Consider the following 23,586-nt stretch of genomic DNA (forward strand, 5'->3'; position numbering starts at 1 on the left):
TATGTAACTCATCAAGACACACAAAAATGTAATTGACACCCATGACCAAAATCCAACAGGAAGTCAGCCATTTTGAATTATATGTCATATGTTTTGACGATTTTGGGTCATTTTTAGACATTTTCAAAAGCTATAAACTCAAACAGGGTAACACCGAGAGAGATGAAATTCGGCCAGGATGTACTACACACATGGGTGATCAAAAGTTATCAAAATGCTCCGCAAAAGTCTGAGGGCGTGGCCATGGCGGCCTCCTGAACTTTGATGCTTCGCCATGAAACATCAACTGCTGTGTAACCGCCCTAAACATGCTCCAATCTGCCTCAAACTTTACATGTATGATCAGAGTCCCGCCCTGATGACATTCACATGCTGAAATACAGCCACAGTCATAGTGCCACCTGGTGGATAGAAGGAAAAGCTCTATAACTAGCCTGTACATGGTCCGATCTGCCTGAAATTTTATATGTGGAATCACAGTCTGACCCTGATCACATCCATTGGCCAATATACACTCTCGGTCACAGCGCCACCTGGTGGATGGACAGGAAGAGCTCTGTAAGTAGCCTGAACATGCTCCAGTCTGCCTGAAATTTTACGGCTGTGATCAGAGTCCAGCCCTCATCGCATCCATAGGCCGACATGCACTTTTGGTCGCAGCGCCACCTGGTGGACATGCGTGGATTCGCCGGCCAGCAAGGATGCGAGGACCCGTCCAACGCTGCTTGCAGCTTTAATTTTCATTGTTATCTCCATTGAAAAAACAAGTTTTTCTATCAAAAATAAGGACATTTCTAAGTGACCCCAAACTTTTAAACGGTAGTGTAGGTTCTGTTCTTCTTATACTTCTGTTTCAGCAACAGAAATATTTTGATCCCGAAGCCACACTCTACTAAAATTGGTCCCAGTAATACATAATAATATCTTGTGCCAACTGCCATAAATATTAGGAGGGAGAAGAAGGCAGGTTTTATCTGGCTCTATGAGCCATTTAAGCTGCAAAAAGAATGCACCAAACTTTACCCTTCCAATGAATAAGATTGTGTTAGAAGTCACTCTATGTATATTCCTTAAACTGGTGAATGTTAGAAAAGATCTCATGAATAGGAAATTCTATTAATCCGCTCAGCAAAACTAGAGCTATGTGCAGCTACTGTCAAGTTGAGCTTAGTTATCACCTGTGCACATCCATTCTATGATGTCACATGCAAGCTGAGCAAACATCCAACACTAGCAGTGTTATCACCAGTAACATAGAATAGGAAGTATTGAGCCGCTGTGTCTGTTGAATGTAGAAGCCGAGAGGTCACGCTTCACAGGCTTTGCACAATAATGAAGGCAGTTTAAATATCACCACTCTGAATTTAATATCTAGGCATCTATCTGGACCAAAAACTCACATTTAAATTTCACATTGAAGTATTATTCTGCAAGATATGGCAGAAATTTGCAAATAATGTTCTTGTTTGTCATAGAAGATGGAGATGTCATCTACAGAAATGCATCTTTTTCCACTCTGAAAGCTTTGGATTCAGTTTACCACTCAGCATTCACATTCATTACCTGTGACAGCCACTCTTCACTGCTTAGTGTATAAAGAAGTGGGTTGGCCACCTCTTGCAGTGAGGCGAGACAGACATTGGTTTCTGTTTATTTGTAAAGCACTGACTGGCACCATGGCACAATACATCACCATCCATTCATCCATTATCTATATACCACTTAATCCTCATTAGGGTCACCGGGGGCTGATTCAGGGTGAAGGCAGGGGACAGGTCACCAGTCTATCACAAGGCTACATATGGAGACAATCACATTCACGTTCACACCTAAGGACAATTTAGAATCATCAGTTAACCTCAGTATGTTTTTGGACTGTGGGAGGAAGCCAGAGAACCCGGAGAAAACCCACACATGCACAGGGAGAACGTACAAACTCCATGCAGAAAGATCCCAGGAAGGCGGAGACACAAACCAGGGATCTTCAAGACGACAGTGCTAACCACTGATCCACTGTGCAGCCACAATACATCACTTCTTTGTTAATTTCATGTCAAAATAGCTTTTCGACTTACACTCAAAGTCCCACATACCTAAACTCCAGTTGGTAAAAATGCTTTTAGCTTTGAAGCTGCGCCGTAGTCGAGGCATCTTGTAGAAAACATTCAAGCTTGGTGCAGCCATATCTGTTGATCACAGTCTATACTGCTTCTGAATGTGATTGTTTTTAACTGTGTCCCTTTATTTGTTGTCTAGTTGATTGTCGTCTTTTTATCTCGCTGACTATACTCTCGACATCATTGTAAGCAAAGGCTTGAACTGAATGATTCCTCGAGATTTAAATAAAGGCTGAATGAATGAATGAAACAAACCTTCAGTAAACTAACAGTACCTATTGCTCAGTGAGTTACCACAGCTTGCAGGTTGATTTGCATCACTGGCGTAATTAAAGTCCAACAACTCAGCTCATGAGTTGCCCTCCAGAGCCACAGTGGTTAATCAGAGGGGGCGAAACTAGATAAGGAGTTGGAACTTAATGCAGGACATGTCTATGACAGGGCTGTATTCTATTACATGGATGAAACTGCATATAATATGTTGATATTCGTAAAAAAAAAAAAAAAAAAAAAAAAAAAGGAGAGACATCATGCTACAGTGTGCGCCAATCATTGTAGTGGACAAAATACAATAGAAAATAAAATGAGCTAGTTAAATTAATGACTAATCAAGATTACATTTTTACTCGGCCAAAGAGGCGATTGCCGTTGGTTTGTCTGTCTGTCTGTCTGTCTGTCTGTCTGTTCGCAACATTACTCAAAAACGGATTGATTTAGATGAAATTTTCAGGGGAGGTCAGAAATGACACAAGGACCAACTGATTAGATTTTGGCAGTGATGTAACTTATAGTCTGAATACTGTCCAAAAGAGTACACCTTTTAAGTTCTACATAGGGTCTCTGGTGTCATTTTTTTTGAGTAATAATCAATCTTAAAAGGCATAAAAGATCATAAAAGAACTTTCAGCTCCTGTAGTTTCCACTGTCTCTTTCCCATTTTTTTCCTGTGTTTCCTCTCAGCACTTTTGTTATCATCCTCTAAACATCTTCACTGATTTATTGTCAAAACCGCACATTATTACATTCTTTGCTTTCAACCATCCACACCAGCAGACACTGCTTCCAGTTATCACTCAGTTGGCAAATACAAGTTTTGTTTTTTTTTGCAGACTTCATTCCAGAAGCACCATATAGTATAAAAACCATTGTAATGTAGTCGAGACAGTTTTAATTAAGGTTTTTCAAGTGGCTTTCAACATCCCCCCTCCTCATGTGGCTGATGTGTTATGAATTTATGTGATCTCTTGTTCCAGGAAAGAAACCTGTGAAGACGACACAGTCATAGCGTGAGAGGATGATGTTTGGGTATTTTAAGTGTCTTTGAAGAGATAGCCATTAAGTCGTGCTGTGACAGGCTTTTGTCCCCAGGGGAGGAAGGATCAAGTAGATCTTTGCCTTTCACTTTATGGTATTTATTTTTCTAAGCCACTTACATTTCACTGTGGGGGAAATTGCCCAGCAACTTTCTACACCTTGAGTAAGATGCATATAAGCCTATGCCTGTATGCTGAGTTCGTCATTATTTCAGTCTTGCTTAATAAAATCGTTCTTCTGAAACCAAATGTTTATGAAATTGTTTGATGTCACTGCCTATAGAGGAATCCAGGTATGAGTACCAAATACTACAAGTCTGGAATCTTGTTGTCACTTGAGTGCCTTGTAAAAATTTATTTCCAAATATATTCTGTTGGTGAATGATGTCTCTTACTCCTGTCCTGAGTAGAAAGATTACATTGCACTGTATGATTAAAGGCATTTAATATAACACAATAAAAAACAGTTACAGCCATCTTCATTCCTGGAACTGCTCAGTATGGATTTGATAGAGGCCACTGATGCAAATATGTTTGTATATATGTTCTTGGTTAATTTGCTTATAGTGAACAGTTATAAACAAAGCGTGAAACCACAATTTCATTTTATATTTTATCTTTTCTTTACTTTCCTTTACTTTTTTTATGCAGTTAGTGAGCAAATGTAGGTGAACAGTAGTCCAAGTAGTGCCTTGTATATGAAACTCTACCAGTGACAGATCCTTCTGGTGGCTAAAGCAGGCCATCCCACCCAAGAGTAGAGCTTGCAGTGGTGTGTCGACACTTTACAGTCCATACCAAACCTCAAAGAAGCATGGTGAACAGCGTCAACCATTTGAAGACATTGAGCAGAACCATTCATATCCAAAGGATCGCCATAATTCAACACAGACAAAAAAAGTTGCAGCGACAAGCCACTTTTTTGCATTAAAAGAAAAACACAACGTGTTTGACCCGTTTTACCCTCAGTTTCTTCACAAGATTCTCCACATGTGGCTTGAAAGTGAGGGAGTCATCAATCCAGACACCCAGGTGTTTATACATGTGAACAATAAAATTTCTCAGTTTCAACACTGCATCCATTGCCCTTGTAAAGTTTGAAATAAACAAAAGGGTTAACATGATTTGCAAATATAATATGCTTCTAGCATCTTGAATTTCCCTCGGAACTAATAAAGTACCTACCTACTTACCTACTTACCTATTTAACTAAATTTATGAAAGTCAAGGGTCACCTCAAATCAAGCCTTTAAATGTATTTCATGTGGGACATTTGGTTTGTTCTCTTTAGGAAAATATCCAAGATTGTATATTTTTCTTCTTTGTGTCTTATACAATAATAATGCTGTATGATCATAAAGTATAATTTATTAACCACATTCAGTGTCAGGTGTTTACACATGAAAACCATTATTTTTACATGTAAGTTTGTTTATTTTATTGAAGTTTCTGAGCAAAGAAATGTAGATGTAGTATCCATGCCCAACCGTTTTTGCGTTTCATATAAGTATATGGATGAGATGTGAAAAAAAGGTGGCATGCCTATAGCAAGTTTCACCATGCCAGGGTTGCCAGGTCTGTGGTTTGAATGTAATAATTTAGGAAGTTCTCATCAAAGATGGCTTTGAATTGCAATATAGAAAGACTACAGGTGTGTTTTTATCACAGCCTACCTTATACAGGTAGTAACAAATGCTACAACTCCTTAAATAAACAGAAAGAAACCAATATTTGCTTCAAAATGTAATCTTTATTTCTTAAAATGAAATGATACTTTAGGATAAGTTAGACTTCATTAATAAAGATCTGCAGATACTGTGAAAATGCAGCATCACAGGTGTGTGGCATCACATTACACCGAGTCTGCAATTCTACAAAAGGTTGCTGTTAATCTATAAAACCAAAGGAAAGCATACAGTTGTCCAGGAATATGTTTCATTCTATGCAGATGACAAGATGTCATACTACAGTTTAGTAACATTTTTATCTCTTAATTAAAAAAAAGAAGGTTATTTTATTCTAATTGTTGCTTTTTAATTTAAGATAAGCGCTTCAAAAAACAGAATCACTCATGATTTAACATCATTTCATCTGCTGCTGATGTCTAAATGTTCAGGAGGAATGCAGAATTCACATTTTTACACCTTTGCTGGCATCTGCAAAGACAAGTGATTTAAAAGGAATGTTGTTAAATTCATGCATGGTTCAGATTGATTACTGTTTGTATGGATATATATGAGTCATACTCGCAGTGCACTCTCATGTTTAATGATAACATATAGATTGGTGGTTACCTGGCTTGTCTGTGTGGGCTGGTCCTGCTGGAGCGGCTGAGGGGGATCCTGGGAGGGAAGAGCATTGGCGTCAAATGTTGGAATCTGAAAAAGAAACAGAAGAACTTCGTGAGAAAACAAGAAGAAAAACCTCAGAATCAACACGATAAATATCTTATGAGATTTTATTATTTTTCGCTGTTTTCTTTTTCTCACATTCATGGGCTGCTGGGGAATGTTCTGAGGAGGAAATTCGAATGGCATAGCCTGCAAAAAACAAAGTAGGGTGGTGAATAAAACATGATTTTATAAACAAATAAATATGCATAATGGAGATTTAAAATAAATGATGTCTCACATCCGGCATTGGAGGGATGTTTGTCATAGGAGGGATCTGTGGCACTATCTGGAAAACAAAGTAAAAATTTAGTTCTGTGCCGTGCTCATTTTCATATTTTCAAATATGCTTGAAAAATATCAAAAAGTTTGAAATGTTTACCATTTGCCGAGTGAAGTCATAGGGGTAGAACTGCAAATGTGAGAACATGAGACCATGAAAACATCCTGTTCCAAGGAGTCAATTCTTAAAAACCGGACACACTCCTATGAGCTGTAAATGAAGTCGCTGCAGCTGCAATCATTTCTAAAGGGAAAAAACAAAAGAACACTTACGACTTCCACACTCTGTCTGCCGGGGGGCTGAGGAATGGAGTACTTGATGAAGCCATAAGAGGGAAAAGGCTGCAGAAAAACAAAAGGGAAGAAAAATCAATCAGTAGTAAATGCAGTTATGTAGTGTTTTCATCATATTTCTATTCAAATGAGGACACTTGTGAAAAATGTGTGCATGTTTACCTGTGCAGGGTTTGCACCACCTGCGGCACCAAATGTGTGGGGATAAATCTTAGAGAAATAAACAAACATGCGCACTGTGAGCATAACCGATAACCACGGTAAGAGAACCATTTCAAAAAAGCTGAAATGCAGCATGTGGAGTGACAACAAAAAGATTCTGACATACTATTTCCACGCTATAAGCACCGGGAAGTCCAGGCTGTTGGAAACCAGCTGTGAAGGGATTTTTTATCTGAACAAATGAAAAATAGTTGCGAGTCAATACCACACAGCAATATTTATGTAATGTTTCAATGTGTCTGCGTCATGTGTATTCATTATTACCTGTGGGGATGGTGCCGGCAGTCTGGAACTAGTGAATTTAGGCAAGTACTGCAGCTACGGGCATAAACAGACATTTTCAGATATCATGAAACGGGACCCTACCTGAGATAGCAAAGGTTCTCGCTCTAACATTATTATTTAACACTCACTGGTACAGCACAGGCTGTGCTCGCCAAGCAGAGGCACAGGACGGCTAGTTTCATTTTGGACCTACACACAGAAGACTCATCGTTACAAACTGTAGAAGTTATATCAAAGAGACACTGGATGGTTGCCTCCTATTGGAAAAGCCTGCAGTTCTTTAACTCACCCTCTGCAACAGAAAAAGACCACAGAAAAAGGAGAATCGATGATGGCGATGGTGGAGATGATGGCAGCTGATACCTTCCACAGAGTTATTGTGACTTTTATAGGATGCCCGTTCACCAGACAGCCAATCACACTCTATGTGAGTGATGTAACCCAATGAGTGGGTACAGGATAGTGTCTAGTCTTCAGCTTTACTAAATGACCAGTGGTCAAATCCACTTTCTGAGTAATAGCAGACTGTTTGATTACACTGTCTAGAGCAGAGCACACCTCCACTCTGTTTGCTCCACATTCTGCCTTCATGACAGTTTCATTGGCCCTTTACGACTCCTGTACCTGGAAGAAATTCAATCCAATTTTACCACACGATAGTCAGCAATGTCAACACTCAATAAGGAATTAATTGTTGAATGAATCATTCCCTGTTTGCCATTAAAACTTCTTTTAAACCACTGACATTTACTGTTTGCCATAGTTCACATTAGAATTTTAAAAAACAAATATAAACACCAGATACACTACCGTTCAAAAGTTTGGGGTCACCCAGACTTTTATTCATGTGCTAACATAATTACACAAGGTTAGCTCATCAGTTAGCCTTTCAACACCATTAGCTAACACAAGGTAGCATTAGAACACAGGAGTGATGGTTGCTGGAAATGTTCCTCTGTACCCCTAAGTAGACATTCCATTAAAAATCTGCCATTTCCAGCTAGAATAGTCATTTACCACATTAAGGATGTCTAGACTGTATTTGTAATTAATTTAATGTTATCTTCATTGAAAAAAAACTGCCTTTCTTTCAAAAATAAGGACGTTTCTAAGTGACCCCAAGCTTTTGAACAGTAGTGTACATTAAACAGAAAAAATAACAACAACCCAATGACTGGAAGTTTTTAACATAGCACATGTGTTGCAGTCTTGTACAGTTAATAACCTGTTACTTTATTATTCTCTTCACAGCATTTTGATATCAAAATCGTCCTCATAGCTGATGTACATGATGGACGGACTGTTCACTGTAGTTAATGGAAGTCCAGCTGCTCACCTGGCGCAGATGTCCACTGATACTGTCGCAGAAAATTCATCAGCAAAGGAAATTTGTCAGTATTTATTATCACATCTAAAATGTGTTTATACTCAGAACAGAAGGTTGCTGATACACTTCATTGCTTAGTTTTAATGTTGCTGGAAGCATGTAACCAGAAATCAGAGGCCTGCTGCTCTCTGCTGACAGCTGCTAGCATTTAAAAGTCCTAGTTTAGCATTAGCATGCACAAAGAGGTTGCTAGCTAAACTGGAGGGCTGCCAGACACACCTGCACACCTGTAACTCCACATTAGGGCTCCACCTGGTGGTTCAACCAGGTAGTATGGCAAATCTACAACACATTTGCTGACATGAATGTCCCTTGTCTTCTCAGTCCCCTTCAGTTTATAGGTAAAGGTTTATTTTAATCAATGAACTTAAGAGCTGAAATTATATTTTTTTTAGTTTCTAGATCAATATATTCAATAATAACATTCAAAGAAAAGTAGATGCAAATAAATGATGATACAACTGTTCTGAATATGCACACTAACAATAGAATTAGAAGGCTCAAAGTCTTTATTAAAATAATCCACAGACTTAGGCAACTCAAACTCGCCTCATGTTGCTGCTTTTATGTCTTCAATTTTTAGTTTAGCTACAGCTACTTGTAAAGAATTTGACAGAAAACAAACAAACAGCAAAAAAAAAGATTTTCCAAAGACATACATCACAAAAATGTATCATAAACTGCAGAAATGCTGCTTGTCATTCTCGGATTGGGCATCAAATATGCTTTACATATAGTTGTTTGAAGCAAAGAACCAGAACAGAAAGATTTAATGAGTAATTCTTTTTATTTGTCTTGAAGCACAGAAATAGTTACTTTGACAGAAGAAACGTGTTATTGGATGTAGGTGAATGCAATCATATTTCACTGCATAGCACTCTGTTTTATCATGAGACAATTAGCTTTGTTTCCACTTTTTCTAAATGAAAAAGAAAATACAGCACCACCTGCAGAGCATCCTTTTCTCCTAAAACGCATAGCACCAAGTTTTTCATTATGTAGAAAATAACATTGCTAGCTGGTCATTGTTCATGAGGGTTGGCTAGTGGTCTCACACCTGTGGTCACCTGCAAAGAGAATAGAAGCAAACAGGAAAATAATATTAAATCTTCACGCTTTCATCAATTATTTAGTTCAAACTGCAAAGAGTTGAAATATGGTATTGTGGTACAAGGTAAGTGTGTTGGGAATATGTGAATTTGTTGTGTGTGTGTGTGTGGTGTGTGCTTGCCCCTTTGTGTGCAGATCCTGCTGACTGCAATGTTTTTAGTCATCCTCCTCATCGTCATCATCACCCGTGGGTTTGGCAGCCTGAAATGACAGAGGTTTCCGATGAGCCAATCAGGAGTGAGGACAGATTCCCTGGTGTCTGCTGGTGTTTCTCAACACCTCAGCAGAAATAGCTGGAAGACTGTTTTCTCTGATGCAACACTCACTTATTGGAATGAACCTGTTGCACTCATCCCCACTTAAAATTCATTTTTTCTTCAGATTACTACCTCCTACAGTCATGTGATTTATTTTTTACATGTCATTAGCTTCTGGCAGTGACCAAGTCTTTCTGTTTGTATAATAAATTAAAAAGATTCACAATCCACATCAGTAGTTATTCTTACGGGGGCAGCAACAGCAACGACAGGTACAACAGGTGCAGCAGGTGCAGCAGGAGCAGCAGGGGCAACGGGGACAACGGGGGCAGCTGCAGCGGGAGCTGGGGGGTCAAAACCGAATGGGATGTACTGGAACAGATAAAAAGTAGATCATTAGTTCAATAAAGGCTCACAATGATGTCTATGAGAGAGATTCAGATCTGCAGGCACCTACCACGTCTTTGGTGTCTCTGCCATTTGGCTGGAGGATCTCCTGCTTGATGAAACCACGGACCTTTCAAAGAAAATACAATTAGACCGTCATATATGCACTTAAATCTTTTTCTATAAATATTTATAAATATACAGTCATACATCAGATGTACACTACCGTCCAAAAATTTGGGGTCACCCAGGCAATTTCATGTTTTCCATGAAAACTCATACTTTTATTCATGTGCTAACATAATTGCACAAGGGTTTTCTAATCATCAATTAGCCTTTCACCACCATTAGCTAACACAATGTAGCATTAGAACACAGGAGTGATGGTTGCTGGAAATGTTCCTCTGTACCCCTATGGAGATATTCCATTAAAAATCAGCTGTTTCCAGCTAGAATAGGCATTTACTACATTAAGAATGTCTAGACTGTATTTCTGATTCACTTGTTATCTTCATTGGGGAAAAAACAGCTTTTCTTTCAAAAATGAAGACATTTCTACTTTCTACTAAACATTAGTGTATATACATTAATATTTCATAATCAATATCAAATGCACTGTGACACTCACGGCTCCTGCAACAGGCTGCCTGTGGGCATCAACAGGGAGCAGCTGGAAAACAAAACAGTTAAGATTGTCACACAAAAGCGTAATTAATGTTCAAATATGTAAATAAATCAATAAACATGGTATTTAGCTCTTACAACATCCAAACTTCCAACTGGAGCTCCAGCAGGTATAGCCTGGGCTGCCTGCAGAGACAGTATTTATGATATTCAGCTTCAGATGAGAATAGAGTTTAAAAATAGAAAGTGTGCTAACTAACATAGTAAAAGAACCTCCAAGCAGCTCAGCTATAAAGACATGACCATCAGTGGTGAGCAGATAATAGTAGACCTGTGTGCGGAGCTTATTTGGTGATCTACGAAAATGTGTGTTTTATTGAGGTTTTTGTGTGCATGCAGTGATATTCAGCAGCTGATCTGAACTGTTTCTTTGCTACCTGAGCTGGAGCGTAATGGATGTCAAACTCCATGTACGTCTGCGGCTGTGAAGGAGAAGAAAACAACGCAGATTCAGTGGAGTTCAAGTTAGTGTAAAACTGTTTTTTCAGAAAACCTTGTATTGGTAAATGTCATTTACAGCAAAGTAAGGAAATCCGGAAAATTATCCCCCCAAAAAGAGAAAAGAAACCACAATAACCTGCTGATAAAAAAAAAAAACCCAATAATAATCAGAAGCTTCACAGTTTTGTCTGTTAGTTACAGTACTAAATATTGAGGAAGGATTAACTGTAGCAGAATACATGTGAGAGAAACAGGAGAAGGACAGAAGTAAGAGAATTGTCTTAGAAATAGAGGATTTTGCTTACAGGGGCGCAGATGGCCAACCCAAGGATGCAGACGAAAAGCAGCACGAATTTCATCTTGAATTAAGCTGACAAAAAGAGGATTTCAAGAGGTATTAAATTCTCAAGTAATACCTTATAAAAGCACAATATGATGTAATTGTATTATTCCTTTAGAATCTAATCCGATATTAATAATCTACATTACCTCTGCTTTCTGGCAGCACGTGAGGACTGAAGGACTCCTGAGGAGGGGTGTGATTTGTGGAGAGAGATCTACTCCTATTTATTCACAGACAGAACAAAGGGGGAGCAAACTTTACAACAGATATTGGTGACAAGCCAAAGGTTTTCATTTTTATGATTTTGAAATTGGCAGCTATGTGTCTGTGAGAAATCTCCTAAGACACTTTTGGCTGCAAATGCACATTAATCACATCTGATCCCTCGGCGATGTGTTTTTTCAGGTTCATCCTTGCAACAGCTTTTACGGTCATAAAGGGCACCGGGTTTATTTGTGAATATTTATCTGGAGGAAGGGGATCTTTTAAGTTTGCATTCTAAAATATCACATCATATCACAGACCTCTTGTGTATTTGTTTTATTATGTGTTCTACAGAGTTACAGCTGATGATGATTAAATGATACATACTGTAATGACTGCATTAAAACTGTACCGACGTCAGCGTATTGAGGGTTGTTGGGATCTTCTCATTTTTATGCAGAGTCAGGCATGTGAATATAGACTGATTTAATGTCTTTGGTGGAGCTGTAAATTGGTTGCAGATGAAAAATACTGTGCTCAAAGGTTCACTGTACATCCTGTCTGACATTGTGGGAACACTCAAGAGCCCCACTTGGGTCGAAATCCATTAACTGGAAAGAAAATGTCTCAGCGCGATGACTAGAAAAACCACCATGTAACCTCCTCTTACATTATGGCATAAGTGGGCAGAAAAAGACTACGTAAGTAACATTCACGCCATTTGAGTTGCGTTAAACTGCAATTCTCACACAGGAGATGTTACTTTGGGTTCACAGTGAGAGCTGTTCCAGACTCAAGACGCACAATTTGAATTTAAAGACCTGTGAACAATGTGCAAAAGTGTAATTTATAGCCTATGCTACAAAGTGTTGCTGCAGAGAACTTTTACTGTCTCAGAATGGATAATGTTGAGGAAATCAGTTGCTTCAGAGAACGTGAAAATTGAATGGTACATTTGCAAAACGGAACTTTTTTTTTTTTTTTTTTTTACAGCTGCAATACTTTTGAAGAACAATGGATGAAATGACTGTGAATAATCTGAAAGAGATTTCTCATAATGACAGCTGAACAGATAATCATCCCCTCACTGTTTGTGGTATAACAACCTGCAACCTTCACTCTCACCACTCTGAGGCTGTAATTTTCCTCAACACCAACCTACTGTACGCTAAATGCCAAGCACCAGATGACACAGAGACCACATCTGCAGCAGCACTTAGCAGGTAAAGAAACAGATTTTTCCCTAGATTTAAACCAGAGCTAAATGAATGACTTAAACATAGCTCCAAATGAAAGTTTGTATTGCTTAGCACTTTCGCCTTGCAGCTAGAAGATCTCCAGTTCGACTCCTGGTCTTCTCAGGATCTTTCTGCATAGTCTGCATGTTCTCCTTGTGTGTGGGTTTTCTCCGGGTTCTCCGGCTTCCTCCCACTGTCCAAAAACATGCTGAAGTTGATTGGTGATTCTAAATTGTCCCTAGGTGTGAATGTGAGTGTGATTGTTTGTCTCTGTGTGTAGCCCTGCCTTCACCCTAAGTCAGCTGGGATAGACTCCAGCCCCCAAGCAACCCTAATGCAGAATAAGCAGTGTATAGATAATGAATGGATGGAAGTTTTATCAACTTTGAAAGGTGCCGATATGTCAGTGTTGTGTTCACAGCTTGGCTGCATTGCTCCCACGTGATCAGAAGCATTATGATGCAGATTTAAGGGAAGGATGCGTTTAAACTAATTTAAGACATTAGAACAGACACACTTCAGGCTCAGTCTGTCTTGGTTTTATTTTTATTAGATATTATTAATAGTAAGAAAAGAAACAATAAATGAAATAAAATATTAATGGTTAGTAATATATTTAAGAAGCTCCACTAATAAACTAGTAGTCGACCTTTTCCATTAGTAATGTGTCTAGATTTCCATCAGTAAAGTATTAGTTTCAGATGAGGTTTCCCTGCGTTGGCTCCACTTTGACTTGTACAGGTGTTTGGACGGTGGCCGCCTCCTGCGCTGCTCCTTCCAAACCTGCAGGGACATTGTTAGCGTTCAGCTGTGATCCTGAGCAAGCCTGCCCTTGTTGGACTCCAGCTGCTGAGATCCCTACGGTTGGTGCGATGCCTTGTTGCTCTGGGTTCGTGAGTCCAGCAGCGGCCTGCATCTCAGGCTGAACAGCTCCTGCCGGCTGGTTTGTGAGGACGGTAGGCATATATACACCCAACTGGCTCATCTTAGCTGCCATCTGAAACAGAGAAGAGAGGAGAGCTAGTGGAAGAGGCCAGGGAGGGGGAACAATTGGATCAACAGTGGGATCACTGAGTTCACTTAACAGATTGTTTGAACAAGCTGTGAGACAGACAAAAATCTTGGCAGTGTTACCTCAAGTTCCTCCGAGCTAAGACCTCCAAGAGCGAGTTGAGAGCTCTGGTAAAAAAATGATAGCACATGTCAATGAAACGTCCACAGAGAGAAAACTGTGAAAGTACAACAATCATAAATTTGGTTTATATGCAAGTTTACAAAGATTATTGTTTATTCACCATAGGCTGCTGCAGCATGTATACAATCTGGGGAGTCTGTGGATGAGAATAATCTGATTATGAAACAGCTTTTACTTTACATTACTGTTTTCTTTTCTTTTTTTATCACATTCTGAAGGAAAATAGAATCTTTTATACACTACCGTTCAAAAGTTTGGGGTCACCAGGCAATTTCATGTTTTCCATGAGAACTCAGTTTTATTGACGTGCAAACACAATTGCACAAAGACTTTTCTAATCATCAATTAGCCTTTCAACACCATTAGCTAACACAATGTAGCATTAGAACACAGGAGTGATGGTTGCTGGAAATGTTCCTCTGTACCCCTATGGAGATATTCCATTAAAAATCAGCCGTTTCCAGCTACAATAGTCATTTACCACATTAACAATGTCTAGACTGGATTTTTGATTAACTTCATGTTATCTTCAACAATAAAAACTGCTTTTCTTTAAAAAAAAAAAAAAAAGGACATCTCTAGGTGACCCCAAACTTTTAAACAGTAGTATATATAAAACGGAAAGCCACCTGTTGTTGTTGTTGCTGCACTGGCTGAGGTGCATTTCCAGAAGGAGCCGCTGGTCCTGCAGCATTTTCAGCAGGTAACACTGGACTGTTTGGGAGCTGCTGCTGATATGCTGGACTTTGTGGAAGAGGTGCTTCAAGAACCATCGGGTATCCATATGGGGACATCTTGTAGAAAGAAAAAATTATATTTCATTTTTAATTTTTCTAAAAAATATCTGCTCTGACGCAAGATGAACAAGTCTAACCAGCTACCCCCAAATTTTAGAGAGTTGGATGTTCAGTATTACAGTTGCAAAAGCACTTTTGGCATAAAGTCAAGCGCACTGAAAGCAGTTGGGTTTCCATGTCAGGGTCATAAATCAGTTAAGGCAAAATACAGATGTCTTTATTTCCACAACAGCGTCTCTTATGAAATAGTTTCAGGCTGTTTCTCCTTTCCTATGAAGTACATGTTGACAGCACATGTAAGAAGAAAAAAGTGCCTGCATTAGCACTGGAGAAGTCCCCCAAGGTATAATCATTCATGCAGATTTGGGTGGAAGTTGGAAAACATTTTTTATCTATAGACTGTTGTATAATGTACTACAGTGCATGGAATGCTTGGCAGTGTGTGTGTGTGTGTGTGTGTGTGTGTGTGTGTGTGTGTGTGTGTGTGTGTGTGTGTTATGTCTCCAGGCACATAAGCAGTGTGTTTCCTAATAATATCTTACCAGCTGATTCCTATAGGGGGGTGCGAACAGAGGGATGTATCCATAGGGTGGAAAAATCTGAGAACAGTAACAAAACACACCTAAAATGAGCTGCACTGTGGTTCACCGAAAAATGTCTTTGGAATTTATCTATATACACTTTAAGATTAATGGGAAAGAAAAGTGTAAAAGAAAGAGTGAAATCTTTCTCTACTGTGTTTTTCTCTCTTCATTTTCCTACCAGTGGCTGCTGTGGCAGAGTCAGCTGATTGGCAAACTGAGATCCCTGGATGCCGGGCTGCATGGGGATGAGTAGTGGGCTGCCCCCTTGTGGAGGCCACACGTACTGTTGCAGTGAAGGAGTGAGCTCAGGGCTGATCTGTGGATTTGGCTGCTGGCTGACTCCAGAGCGTGGTTGATGGACGCTGGGAGGAAGCACGGCTGGTCTCTGAGCTTCAGGCTGCTGGTTTGTGACCTCAACAGGCTGAACCCCTTGAGTCTGAGTGGCTCCTCCTTGTGTCTGCAGAGGAGGAAGGACATTTGAAGTGACCTGAAAAAGACAAGAAAAATACTTGAAATGATCAGACTTCGCAGAACGTCTATCACATGTTTGCTTAAACAGATAAATAGCTGTTCAACTAGCAAACACAGAAAACAATATATTAATTTCAAATATTGTTTCAAATATATAATCAATTTAAGTATACTTACTGGTACCGCAGACACCATTATGGTGAAACATGACAGTATGACTATGATCATCATTTCTAAAATCAAAATTGCTTTAAAATAGCCTCCCACAGGATCAGTGAAAGTGTTCACGCGATGTCCCCGCAGAGCGCACAGAGTAAATTCATTGAAACTGCATGGAAGGGAGCATTGACTTATGCATTGCTCACAGGGTGAAACAACCAATCACATCACAGGAAGAACCAGACAAATTCAACCTAATCATCTGCTGTGAATGAAGCAGAGGTGTGAACCAAAGGAAATCTACTGAAGACCTTAAACTGCATGTTTTCCTCCAATTATCATGCTGTCATGTCTATAGAAATGAATAAACAACACATAGGAGGCCAGGGAGTGTGGTTTTCCTGTAGTCGGAGCGCCTGTGGGTGCGGCTGATGTGTCAACGTCTCACTCTTGTAATTATGGTCAAACCAAATATGTGTAATGGGTAAAAATGATCAAAAAATAGGGATATAATTTCCCTAAATGTGACATTTTGAAATACATGTAAACCTCAGTTAGACTGATACAAAGCAATCAGTGAGACACATCTTAGCTGCATTTGAACATTTCAGGATGTCATCATCCAAGACTTTTCTCATCATCTACAGAGCTGTGCAGCTGCAACACGTCTACTCAGCTGGACACAGTCAGCGATTGCATGTAGGTACAAGTGCACTAGAGGGCACACTGAAGCTGGAGGCAAATTAAAATAAATAACTCATACTATCTGCATAAAATATATTAATTCAGATTATGCTAACTGGTGAATGCTGCTGCATCAATGCAAAGCAAATGTTAAAGTATCTCTATTTCTGGTGACAGCTTTGTTCGTTATTATTATACTAATAGAAAAACGTGAAATTAGTTATGAGTACAAATTGCAGGTGCTTCATTTTATGCATTCTGGGATGGGCTCCAGTGTTTAAAAATGTAAAAGAAAATATAATGAGTCTTCTACAGTATGTACATGGGGAAGAAGGTAATTTAATTTTTTTTAAAAATATTTGATATAAAAAAGTCTTGAAATCGCTGCTGGATTGTTGGATTGGCCAAATCTTTGAAATGACACAAAATTAAAAGCAAATTGACTTGCGTGAACGAACCAGTAGAAGTTGCAGAATGAACTAGTTATCACCAGTTGAAAAGCAGCTCAGTGTTAGATGTCTCACTGTTACTATATTTGACGTTTTTGTCATCTATTTCTCAACTGAGGCATCTCAAAAATGGAAAACAAATGTTTCCACTTTCACAGGGATCTTCTTTCATTTTTATTTCTCAAAACCATCCTCCCAAACCCACCAAATTCAAATTAGAAAACACTCAAAAGACCTCATTCAGTGCATATTCAAAGTATCATTCCACACTAAACTCCACCTATTTGGCTGGTTTGTATAATTAACAAAGTTTGCAAAAGACATCCATGAATCAAAAAAAGATTACATTCATAATAAGTATTTGTACAAAAGGCACAAACAATCACATCAGAGACACGGTGAGCGATTAACATGTACATTAAGAAAAAAGTTTAAATTTAAGAGAATGTTCATGTATTTTTGTCCAAGTCAGAAGAGTCTAGAGTGCAGTGCAGGGAATTAAGATATCGGTCGAGAAGGTGAGTCAAGATTTTTTTAAAATGCGGCACGACAGACTTCACAGATGGAGTCAGATATTATCGGCTCAGAGCTCATCCCTTTCTTAAGCCGTGCTGATCCAGGGATGGTGAGTGGATATTACACCGGCGAGTCGTCAGCACCCTCCCATGGGTGTCTGCAAGACCCACCTCCAACAAAACTCATGATTAAAGCCCGACTAAGTGCCCGTCTCAGCATTCCGAATCAAAGATATCACAGCATTTTCTCAAGTTTTGTATTAACTCTGGCTTCATCTCACATGAAACCGAGTTAAACAAAACACAACGCTAATCAAAAAGTCAACAACACATACATGAAAATGTGGATCAGCTGCTAAACCAATACTGACATGTGAAAACATGCAAAATAATCCATTTATGTTTTTGTAATAAGCCAATTAAACTGGTTCATCCATGGCTTTAACAAAATACTATGAATATACTGTATAAAAATGCAACACACACAGCTTGAATTTCTTCATCACTAAGTTCTCATTATGCTCTTGGACAATGAAATCAAAGTAATCCAAGCTGCTGTTCTTGCTCTCGGATCGATGCAGATCACCCGTTGTCTCCTCTGGCCTCGGTGGTCTCGGGGGGCTGCGTGTTTGGGCCTGTGGTCGTGGCTGGTGTTGTGGTTGTTGTTGTTGGAGCAGCTGTAGTTCGCAACAGATTAAGCAGAAGCTGAAGAAGCAACGAGTTCACATCAGGTTGTGGTTGGTTGCACTGGCTCTGCAGTAAAAAACACAAAAAAATTTTGAACAGTCTTTTAATAATCAGCATGTTTTGTTGCATTACTCTGGCTGTAGTTTCATTCTTACCTCATCGCTGTCAGACCCACTGCTGGAGTGACAATTACTTCCCACCTCATCGCTGTCAGATCTAACAAAACGATTACAGCTCTGCAACAGACATTAATAAATGAACTGCTGGTATGTCATGAAGATGTCATAAAATCAAGACTGTATACATATCTCTGTACTTACAGCTATTGGGGAACTGATCAAGCAGAAAATCATCAGAAGAAAAAACTTCATCTTGCACTTCATATTGTAATTGAAATCCCTTTGCAGTCAGAGCTGCCTTCGTGCCACAGGAGACTACGAGTAAACAGCTTACTAATGAACGAAATATCACGCTTGTGTTCTCCAACTTCAGGATGATCCCTTCTGGAAACTCCATTAGCTTTTAAATACCTCAGGTGTGCCCACATTGCTCTTACCCTTTAAAGGTGTTACTTCATCTCTGATGTGGTCGGTTGCATGGCAGCCTTTGGAGACGAAACCAAAACAGGTGTGAACACAGTTTCATTCCCAGAACAGACAGTTTTTGTAACATTAAAGTCCCACATCCTGTTTGTAATCCCATTTGCATTTCCTCACCGTCCAATTTGTAGAGCTGATCACACCCAGATACAGCTACAAATGTTGCTGGTTTAGTTGAAAGATTCCAGTATTTGGAAGTAAATGTATTCTGAGTACAAGGCAGAACCAATATAACACACCAGAGTTGTGCTTAGAAGAGAATTTTAAATGTTTGCCATCAGGGAAGATTAATATGTGGTTGAAGAGCTTGCGAAACAGTAACGTGTTGCATAGAGCTGTATTTCTACTTGCAAAGCAATACTTGCTCAATCCTTTTCAAATACTGTAATTATCTTGTTTACGTATGGTGGATCTGTTTTATTCCTTCTGTTGGAGTCATTAAATTTTACACTCTGTTGCAAGTGTCTTGTAGAAATTTGACCTCAGAATGATGTGAAAGCCAAATAACGCACGTATTAAAGTATAAAAGTAAAGGACTGATGGTTGAAGTTGGAGAATAAGTGGCTTTTTACGGCTTAATATCATTTAAGTAGTTGTTAGGATGTAAGACTTCATGCTTCACAGTACACTGGTTCAGGATCCAAACCAGAGAACAAGGATTTAAAGGCTTTATGGTCATTTGCAGCAATGCAAGTTATTACTGCAATGAAATTCTTATTCTCTGTGTCTCTACCTGCCGCCTTGATTAACAGGTAAACGACTATTCTAGCTGGAAACAGCTGATTTTTAATGGAATATCTCCATAGAGGTACAGAGGAACATTTCCAGCAACCATCACTCCTGTGTTCTAATGCTACATTGTGTTAGCTAATGGTGTTGAAAGACTAATTGATGATTAGAAAACCCTTGTGCAATTATGTTAGCACATGAATAAAAGTGTGAGTTTTCATAGAAAACATGAAATTGTCTGGGTGACCCCACAATTTTGAACAGTAGTGTACATATCCAGATAACAAATGTGATGTTGAATATACAAAATACAGTGCAAAAAAGACATGCAGAAGAAACAGTGTTAAAAGAAAAAAAAGTATTTGCAATGGTGCAAAAAATATACAGGCTGTTCACAGTACCTACATCCTTACAGCATTTTAGTTTTGTAATTTTCCACTAGAACAACATCTTCCGAAGATACTGTGCATCTTAATACAGAGTTTACCCTAAAGGAACCTGATCAACACACCACTGACAAAATAGGTTTTACGGTGTGCGGCTTCCTGACATGCAACAAATGTAACACAATCTGACATGTGATAATAAAAGTAGGTATTTTATTTTCTTTACAACGATGGCACACAGCCAAGTCTTGCACTGAGTCACACAGCTTGGTATTAACAGATTTCAAACGTACTGCACACTAAATTAGAGGGTGCTGCTTTTAGCTAGTATTTAGATTTTAAGGTCAAACGATGTGCAGTAATATGTTGCCTCTGTCTGTCTCTTTTTTTTATTGGTAAAATGTATATTAAGTTTTCCTTTTCTGTTCTCCTGAGTAGGCCTGTTTGTGCTGTTAGTCAGGTATTTTCCATTTATTCCAATGGAACTGCTCCTGCTGCTGGTTTTGACTATGTCTCATCAAAAGAAAACCATAAGGCTCGACAGTGCAAAATCAAAGAGAAGATGCACTGAATTGAATGTGCTGAAAATTTTATTCCTACAAACAGTAAAAAGAGCAGATTAAACTCAGATAAACCTAATCCGGTCAAACAATAACAACAGGACCTAAGTATTTTTTATTTTTTCTGCTTATTGAAAGTGTAAATAGAACTTTACAGAGACACACCTGCACTGTTGTGTTTGGAATATATTTATATTCATAATTCCTTTTTATTTGGTGTCTATTTTTTTGCATTTTTCTGGTAGTTTTCATTTATACGTGATGTTGTTGTGGTAGTGGATAATTACAAAGAATTTTTTGCTGGTAGTGTTGTTTCCTTCATTCTAAATGGAGATCACAATTCTAAAACACCAAAACAACATGGGTTTTTCAAAATTCTGAACTGGTAACTATTTTTAAATCAACTCGGAAAGGTTTGAGCTCACATGCCATCAGAATCAAACTGCACCACAGTATAGTGACCTGAATAAACCTAACAAATCAGTCAAAGCTAAAGCAATTCCATGAAGGTCAGTTCCAGTTTAAGCAATCAGGCTAATTCAATCCAGGTTATCCAGTGTTCTTAGCGTTCTAAACAACCCAAGAGGTCGAGCGTGAATCAAATCGATCCATTATAGCAAACAGCAGTGGTGGAGAAGCTGATGATGGTCATGAGAAACAAACAGCATGTAAGAAATTTAAACGTTCAAAAGCCAAAAAAGGTAATACAGCTGCCACAAACAAAACGTGGCATTTTAAGATTGAACAAATGTTAAAACTAAGTGAATATGATGTTTATATCAGATTTTAGTACAAACAATGATACGACTGGAAAACCTAACATGTCAACTGAATTCATGCATACACTAAATAATCCTGTGAAAACTGCAACCCAGCAGAAGCCCATGGAGCTCATATAAGGCGATAAGACTGGAAGTGCTCCCCCAGGGATATTGTTGGCATATTGTACATTATTGTATCATATCTTCACACCATCATACACATGAAGCTCAGGATATCTTAAGATGTCTGAAGCAGAGGAAAACAGAATATCTCTCCACCTGCAAGCCCATTTTAGGACATGCAGGATTGTTTCTCAGGCATTCTCACAAGTTTTGCATTGGCCTATGTTATGAGCTTGTGTGGTGTCTTGCCCAATTTTGGTGGCCATGTGTTTGTGAGGGGACTTTTTAATTCATGAGTGACCACAGTGAAGGAAATAATGCTTAAAACACATTGATCAGTTCACTTGAGTTTTTTGTCTTGTATTTTTGGCCATTTCAAACTTGTTTTGTGGCTTTGTGACTGCAAATTTGTGTTGTTTTGCTGTTTTTCCATATGTGTCTATGTGATCACTGTTGGGACACTGGTTGATTAGGCTGAGTGGCTACAGCTGCTGCATCCGACGCACCTGCTGGAGTGATTGGTGACACTCCTTTAAAAGACAGACTCTTGAGCTGTTCAGATGGGCTCCGACTTCAGAGAACTGCACATCATATTTCTCTGTTCGTTTGAGAGCGGGTGTCAAATAGCTCTCTTGTGAGAAATAAAGCCCCTTTGAATTGTTTACACCCTTAGCACATTTATTTCACCCTCCCCTCCTTTTGTTTGGTTTTGTTTATTATAATTCTTCCAGCCATTTTGGCTGGCTTAGTGGGTGATAGAGGCAATCTACCTCTATCACCTTTCCGAACCCATTTTGTGACCTTTTGTTTGGTTTATTTGTGTTGGGGTTCTTTGTGTTGTTACGGTTTTCCTTTTGATACTTTAATAAAGTTTGGGGTTCTGGGTATTTTCCTGGGGTCCCGCTTGGGAAACGTAACACCTAAAAAGATACAATCCCGTCATTATATTTGTTTTTCAGCTGGATAACAATCTGCTCAGTTAATCCAATTAAAATGCAGACAAGCACAAAGTTTGTTCAACCAGCCTTTTACATTCATTCAGTTTCAACTGCCACCTCCAATGTTGTCCAACATAATAATGTCATCACAAACCAGACGCACAACAAATGTCCCAACATTTCCTTGTAATCCACATATCGTCACATAAGGATTTAAAAAACATTCTGTGTGTTTGCTCAGCTGGTTGCATGCACTGATGATCTAATCATCCTGACATCTGGGATGGCTTCAAATCTCTGTGTGTCACTGTAGGGTGTGGATTTTGGTTTTGATTGTCCAAACAATCTGACCCCATTTCCTGAACTCTTTAAACTCTTCAGTCAAACTAGTAAACATCTAAAAGCATCAAACCTCCTTCATTAAATATTTTAATCGTAAATGGTCCGAACTATCGCCACATTACTGACATCCACGTTTCTAAAACTGATGAAAGACTATAATTACTGAAACTGTGTAGCTGATGATGGTTCGGGTTTAGTTGTTTACCACATTCATTTGTTTGACAGCTTGTTTTTGTGTGGTCTCTAATATTTTAACCTACAGTAGTTTTGTATCAGGTTGTTTTAATATAGAGGTGTTGATGGCATCACTGCATGTTATGTATTCTTTATGGTATTCAGTTATGTGTTGTTTTGGGTACAGTGTTAATTCCTTTTTTTTTTTTTTTTTTTTTTTTTTTTTTTTTTTTTTTTTTTTTTTTGTCTGCATTTGTTCTCATTGTTTAACTCCACAAAAGGGGAGTCAACATTATATGAGATTGATGCATATTTTAGTCTTGCAACCAAATATTTTAATATTTAGTGCATGTGTGTGACCATCACCGGCCCTCCCTGAAAGCTAAGCAGACCTTCTTTATTAGAATTCCCTGTTATAAGCCAGGGAGGGCAGTGCTACACCTCAGTGATGTGTGGGGGAAACAAAGACTGGACAGGAC

At 38.8% G+C, this 23,586-nt stretch overlaps 3 protein-coding genes across 4 annotated transcripts; all 3 read right to left on the bottom strand.

Moving 5' to 3' along the window:
• Nucleotides 1-5,160: 5,160 nt before the first annotated feature.
• On the bottom strand, nt 5,161-7,494 carry scpp5 (secretory calcium-binding phosphoprotein 5). Its single transcript, XM_023286812.3, has 12 exons — nt 7,441-7,494; nt 7,193-7,326; nt 7,032-7,092; nt 6,883-6,936; nt 6,725-6,790; nt 6,559-6,606; nt 6,376-6,444; nt 6,203-6,232; nt 6,062-6,109; nt 5,920-5,970; nt 5,725-5,808; nt 5,161-5,586 (listed from the first exon to the last, which is right to left on the bottom strand). The coding sequence occupies exons 1-12, from the start codon at nt 7,492-7,494 to the stop codon at nt 5,569-5,571; spliced, it is 717 nt and encodes a 238-aa protein (XP_023142580.2). The 3' UTR covers nt 5,161-5,568.
• A 1,564-nt stretch (nt 7,495-9,058) lies between these two features.
• scpp7 (secretory calcium-binding phosphoprotein 7) lies at nt 9,059-11,716 on the bottom strand. The gene is made up of 9 exons (XM_023286829.3): nt 11,659-11,716; nt 11,475-11,539; nt 11,106-11,150; nt 10,807-10,854; nt 10,673-10,714; nt 10,115-10,174; nt 9,907-10,029; nt 9,522-9,601; nt 9,059-9,357 (listed from the first exon to the last, which is right to left on the bottom strand). Exons 2-8 carry the CDS (start codon nt 11,526-11,528, stop codon nt 9,557-9,559), a joined length of 417 nt encoding a protein of 138 aa, XP_023142597.2. The 5' UTR covers nt 11,529-11,539; nt 11,659-11,716; the 3' UTR covers nt 9,059-9,357; nt 9,522-9,556.
• A 1,766-nt stretch (nt 11,717-13,482) lies between these two features.
• Nucleotides 13,483-16,333, bottom strand: ambn (ameloblastin). 2 transcript variants are annotated; one of them, XM_035955677.2, is made up of 7 exons: nt 16,179-16,333; nt 15,709-16,017; nt 15,489-15,545; nt 14,780-14,943; nt 14,250-14,289; nt 14,089-14,133; nt 13,483-13,951 (listed from the first exon to the last, which is right to left on the bottom strand). In XM_035955677.2, the coding sequence occupies exons 1-7, from the start codon at nt 16,230-16,232 to the stop codon at nt 13,652-13,654; spliced, it is 969 nt and encodes a 322-aa protein (XP_035811570.2). In that variant the 5' UTR covers nt 16,233-16,333; the 3' UTR covers nt 13,483-13,651. The 2 variants fall into 2 exon arrangements, with proteins under 2 accessions (XP_035811570.2, XP_035811571.2); XM_035955678.2 differs by having other exon boundaries at nt 14,250-14,285; nt 14,779-14,943.
• Between the last annotated feature and the right edge of the window lie 7,253 nt (nt 16,334-23,586).

The sequence above is a fragment of the Amphiprion ocellaris genome, chromosome 4, assembly GCF_022539595.1.
Source record: "Amphiprion ocellaris isolate individual 3 ecotype Okinawa chromosome 4, ASM2253959v1, whole genome shotgun sequence".
NCBI lineage: Eukaryota > Metazoa > Chordata > Actinopteri > Pomacentridae > Amphiprion > Amphiprion ocellaris.